At 36.2% G+C, this 6,000-nt stretch overlaps 1 protein-coding gene across 1 annotated transcript in view; it reads left to right on the forward strand.

Moving 5' to 3' along the window:
- The window catches only part of LOC103771234 (autophagy-related protein 2 homolog B-like), a gene marked incomplete at its 3' end in the record, with an annotated part of 28,602 nt that overhangs the window by 22,214 nt on the left and 388 nt on the right, over positions 1-6,000 (forward strand). The window contains exons 22-27 of the mRNA XM_008938524.1: positions 842-1,041; positions 1,933-2,013; positions 3,690-3,796; positions 4,064-4,156; positions 4,940-5,010; positions 5,925-5,999. Of these exons, the coding sequence (XP_008936772.1) occupies positions 842-1,041; positions 1,933-2,013; positions 3,690-3,796; positions 4,064-4,156; positions 4,940-5,010; positions 5,925-5,999 (627 nt within the window). The remainder of the gene's footprint in view (positions 1-841; positions 1,042-1,932; positions 2,014-3,689; positions 3,797-4,063; positions 4,157-4,939; positions 5,011-5,924; position 6,000) is intronic.

The following is a 6,000-nucleotide window of genomic DNA, read 5'->3' on the forward strand; positions in this document are numbered from 1 at the left end:
TGAGATAAGCTAGAAGTTTTTTAGATTAAATGCTGTACCTTACCTCCCTCCCCTGCCCCTGATAGTGTTATTGTTTGACACAATGGATTTAGTTCATGGCTAATGCTTCTAAATGCTGCAGTAATGCAACTTCATGATAACTGTATTTACTTCATTGCAGTTTAGCTCAAACTTTCCTTGGCAAATGCTGGTCTTTAAAGATATTGTTGTCCTCTGCCAAATTAGGTGTACAGTCTGTTCTTTACTGTGAGAATACACACTTCCTACATGGTACTTGTTATTTAATTAAAAATGGTACAGGTTACTAGTGGCTGCTGTTTCTTTCCTGGGTAGCCATTTGTAGTTAGCAAGTGAAGAATTTTAAGTTGACAATGTAGTTTGTATGTGTGGTAATCCCCATGTACGTAAAACTCTTAAGGTTTTCCCCTCAAATGTTTCTGAATCGGTGGTAGCCAAGTTAATGGATTTTCAGCACAAGGCTTAATTATTGTGTGTTTAGAGGCTAACGTGGCACCATCTCATAAAATCAAAAGGAGGGACATATTCCTGTCTTTCCGTGTAACTCATAGGTGATTTATGTCCTTTATTTCAACTTTGCCATTTTGTTGGGCAAATAAAAAAACAAGCCATATAGTCACATTGAAGATTCTAGCGAGAACCATGGTTTCAAAAAATCAATCACCTGTAAACTCCGCTTCACAATTTTTGTTTGTCAGTGTGCATGACTAACTTCTGTAATTAAAATAATTTGAAGGTATTGAGCTTAAAAAGGATTTTCTTTAACTCTTAATCAGTAACAGCTTTGAAGCACAAGGTAACTAATTCTAGAATCTCTTTGCAGGTATGGTAGATGGGGCTGTCCCCTCTTCTGAAGTACGACTGCCCAGCACAATACGTCCCCATTGGTTAGAACCTACTATTTGTGTTTCTGAAGAAGATAGTCTTAGTAGGACCACCTCAGATGGTGAAGGAGTGGATTGTCCAAGTATGCTGACCGTTGCAGTCAAAATCCAATCAGATAAAATAGAGAGCAATACAAAGGTTTGTGGTTTTAATTTTGTGCTTTTCTAAATTACTTGAGTTATTTCAGTTTATATGGAAGCCTCTAGATGTGGGGTTACAAAGGTTATAAATGAAGAAACTATAATTCTGTTTATCTTCAAACTGTAGGTTTCTATTAGAATCTTCTGACTGGATTGTAAAATTTAAGTATCAGCATAACTTACTAATTCTTCCAGTGCTTCACTTTGCTGATCACATCACATTTCTCTACTGAACGCATTTCTTCACCAGTTGACCTTTTTTTTTTTTTTTTGGTTGTTGTTGTTTTTCTTTGAGTTTTAATTTGGTGCCAAACCAGACAAGGATGAATATAAAGAGTTAAATCTTTTTGCTTGGTGTACTAGCAGTGTCATATAATGGGCAGCCTCTGCTTACTTATTTGGAGTCACTCTGGTAAAGGAGTGGCATGTTCAGCTTCGATTAGCATTCATTAGCATGGCTGAAAGATGACCTCTTAGCTGGCATAGTGGTGACAAACAGGTTGGTAGAGTTAGTTGGAGAAGAAGGAATCTGCAGACCAGCACGTTGTCATGGGAGATCAACTGACTCAGATTTGAACAGCATAAGAAAGACTTACATTGGTTCAGTTCTCTAGGTAATTCCTAGTGAATCCTGGGATGAATGAACAAGTAGCCTTCTGTCCTATCACCACGACAAAATTGTCATTTCTAAACTATCCTGATGGAAAAAGTATTAGACTATATTAGCCAGAGTATGTTTTAGGAAGCACGTTTTTTTGAATGATTAATCCTGGCCCAGTCCTTTCTTCATTTTGAACACTTGGAGATTTGGGAGGATGACTGTTCCATAATCTAGATGTCAAATAGTTACATGTATTTAATGTAAATAACTCACAACATTCTCATGCAGGAATTCCTAGTTGCTGTTGGACTGAAAGGAGCCACCCTTCAGCACAGAGTACTGCCTTCAGGTTTAAGCTGGCATGAACAGGTCAGGTTGCTACAGTTTTCTCAACTACAACTTCAGTTGCAGTCTTATTGCTTAACACCTGCTTTAAGTATCAGGCTAAACCGTAATGGAAAACCTTTGCTGTCTCTTACTGTGTTACTCTGCTGTTGAAAGTGTTACTCTTTACTTTCTTTCTTGTCTCTCTTTGAGACCACTGACAGACTGCAGTCTCGCTCTTAAATTCTTACTTGTGTATTCAATTGCTACAGTTCCTCTCATCATCCTAAATTTCTGTCCACAAAAAGTCAGGGAGGTTCTGAGGGGTTTTAGGTCTTTTATTATTTAAAAAGAAAAAAAAAAATCATACGGAAAAGTCTTAGTAGTCTAGTGCTTTCCAGGTATATAGGTAAACCTCCAGGTAAGAATCCACACTCAAAACAAACAAACATGGTTAGTTGTAACACTGAAAAAGCATTTCTGTGTTGTTTTGGTTTTTTTTCCCTCTGCTCTCTTCATCCCTTAAGTCCTGTTTTTCCTTTTTCTGCTTCCTCTTTTCCATTGTTTCAGTAGCAGTAGTGGAGAAGGTGACTTTGGGGAAGTAGGAAGCAGCAGTTCACATAAACGCTTGTCATGCAGACTGTGGAATTGGCAGGGTTGTGCTAATGTGGGTGAATGCAGGGGTGTAGCATAGCAGACAGGGCTGGAGGCCTTTGGCCAGGAAGCTATGTGTAAACATTTAGGAGCTAGGACAGTAGCAGTATAGTTGGATGTACTTGTGTGCACTTACACCATACTGGATTACAGATAGTCAGCCCTGCCATTTGAGCTAATCTTCCAGTGTGTACAGTATGCTTGGATTTACATGCATTCTTATTGTGTAACTGCATGGAGCTGAACTTGGTGCTTTGAGCTTTGCTGTGTCATTACCTCCTCCTCAGCACGGTATTCCTGTGTGTTTGTGTGCCCTGCTTTATACTGTCTTGCTTAACATTGCCTATGATGCACTTGGGAATCTTTCTTGAAGGGACAGGAAGGAAATAAAAATCTGGCCAAAGAGATTAGGTAGAGGAAACAATTAAGAGGCTAGCAGTGTTAGTACATCCAGGCCTGGAATAGTTTAGAAACAACTTCTATAGTGTAGCAGATTTGTGAGAGGACTACGACAGGTTTTAACAAGGAAGATAGGAATTTATTTTACACAGGCATAACTTAAAAAGCAGCATATACCATGCATGTGCAGATGTTTCTGGTTCTGGGCCTATTCTGCCCCACCTCCAAAAGATAATTTGAAGATAACTTTAACAGTGTACTGTATTACAAGAAAAGTTAGCTTTTCAGATAAAGAGAACAAAGAAAAAAATACTAACACTATAATAACAACTGCAAAGGAAGATGAGACTGTATTTGGGAAGTGCTCTAGATATGGATTATGAAGCGTTGTACAAGGAGCCACTTGGGCATCTGTGGATTGGTCTTTTTCATGCCTTTGAGGTTGCAGTTTGGATGTTGTGGTGTTTTCCCTGTTTATATTCCATGCTTTTCTGTATTAAGATACTGAGTATATACGTGTAAATATGGGAGATTGTTCATTCCATTTCCCTTCTATTAACCAAACATTTCATTATAATACCTGTTACAGATTTTCTTTTTAATAATGCATAATTGTTTATGAATTTAAGAGATATTGAAGTGTTACAATAATGTTTCTGATTTTTTAGATTTTATATTTTTTGAATATTTCTGATGAGCCTGTTCTGGGATATAATCCTCCAGCTACAATTACAACTTTTCATGTACATCTGTGGAGTTGTGCTCTTGATTACAGGTAAATAAAATGCAAGTGTATTTCACTTGGTGACACTGCAACTCTATATTTATTCTTTAGGAAGGTTCAAGTTTGCATATTGTAAAGAATATTTAGTCTTCTTTTGAAAAAGTATTTAACAGAAATCTCTTAAAATCTAAGCAGTTTAGACAAGGATAAGGACTTGTCTAGGCCTGGGAGGACAGAGTTAGGTAACGTATAAGTCTTTGATTGCACTTCTAAAGAGGTACAGAGCATTAATTTTTTTTTTTTCCTATTTGTTGTTAGGCCCTTGTTTTTGCCAGTCAGATCTCTACTTACTGTTGAAACATTCAGCATTTCCAGCAGTGTTGCAGTAGATAAATCTTCTTCTACTCTCAGGTACTGTGAAGTGATTCTGAAACATGGAAACCCCTGTGAAACTTGTAATGCCTGTTTGCTTTTTTGACCTAGGAATTGTTTGTGTTGTGTAACTGATCATGCTGGTTTGCATCTTTTGCAGTATACTTTGCTCATGTGTAATCCTTCTATTAGTTTAAATACTTTTATTTTTTTCAGTTGGATTGAGTTGTGTAACAGGTAGAAATTCTGCAGTTTTTTATGATTGAAAGAGGTCCCGAAATTAAATTGTGTTGTTGATTAGTAGAAGTTTAAGATTCCTTGAAGACTTGTTATTTGGAGGCACTGTATTAATTAAGGACATATTACATTTCTGTAACTTTTAAATAATTTTTCTTACAACTTCAGTTGAATATTCATTCTGTTTATACCTGTTTAGATGTAAACATCTGCCAGGTTGCTTGTTTCTGTTGGTAAAACCTTGTTTGTTTCAAAGGTACTTTACCTCTGTTACTTTATTAAGAATTTAAAAAGGCAAAAAGGGAAGTAAGACTTAATTCTGTATGCCAAAAGCATTATTTTTATTCTAGGAAGGAGCAAATACATGAATCAAAATGCAGGTAAAATCAGATCAGTAATGATGAAAATACCTTGCAGTGGTTAATTACCAATGGATTTGGAAATTACGGAAGGTTAAAGTGAAGAGTTTGGATTTAAGATATGCTTGATATTTTTGTTTCTAAGTATCTTTTTCTGTAGTAATTTTAAATTGCACAACATTTCTATAGTATGTCTGTGTGTTTTGGTTTTTTTTTTATCTTTTAGGATAATTTTAGATGAAGCTGCTTTGCATCTGTCTGACAAGTGCAACACTGTTGCGGTGAACCTCCATAGAGGTGAGGATGTTTTAGATGCAACTAGTGAAATGCAGAGTCTCAGGGAACAAAATCACAGACACGCTCAGCATATATAAAGGTTTTTGAAGAAGAGATCTGAGGACATCAGGAGCAGCAAGTTTAATATGAATGAATAATGCAGTGTAAATGAAAAGTTTGGATTTGGGGGTGAGGAATGCCAGAGAACAGCAACTTGAGAGTCCTTTAATTTTCTTGCTACAGCTCCATAATGGGTATTTGAAAAAAGCATATTTAAAAAAATACGGAGTTGTTACAGAAAGAAATCTTCATAGAAAAGAGACCTCATTTATGAGATACATATTCTAAACTGTTCATCTTGGAAAGAGTTATGTGGCACAGAATTGTAGGTTCTGAGAAGAATGATACCAACTGGTTTACTCTCATTTGTACAGTAACAACCTTCAAGGACTTAGCAACTTGAATCAATATTTAACAAATTAATTGGAGAAATAATGAAACCCTGTGCCCACAAATGTGTGTTTAACTGAGGTAAGAGATCCCTAGTGAAAGACAGAATAAGGGTATTCCTGTTTTGCTTAAAGGAGGAAGAGGGGAAATAAATTTTTTATGGTACTGAAAGTTTTGTACAATGTGAAAACGTCTTCTCCCTCACTTCAACACAAAAACTGCTAGCATGCTTAGTCACCCAGCTTCTGTGTGCCTCTAGTTTTCTAACTCACACAGATGGGATGACAATAAATAACTTAAAAGATTACAGAGCTCGCAGATGGTATCAGTGGGAGTGATATATTGGATTGAAAAGATTTAAGTTCTTGATATGACTAGCTGAAACTTGAACTCTTTCTAATGGTTTAATAACCAAAAATACATAGTAATGGTGATGTTTGTTATTAAGTCTTTATTTATTTTTTTAATGACTCATTCTCTTTCAGATTATGTTCGTGTTATGGATATGGGACTATTGGAATTAACCATTACAGCAGTAAAATCTGATTCTGATGGGGAAAG

Source organism: Merops nubicus, unplaced genomic scaffold (genome assembly GCF_000691845.1).
Source record: "Merops nubicus isolate BGI_N331 unplaced genomic scaffold, ASM69184v1 scaffold41964, whole genome shotgun sequence".
Lineage (NCBI taxonomy): Eukaryota > Metazoa > Chordata > Aves > Coraciiformes > Meropidae > Merops > Merops nubicus.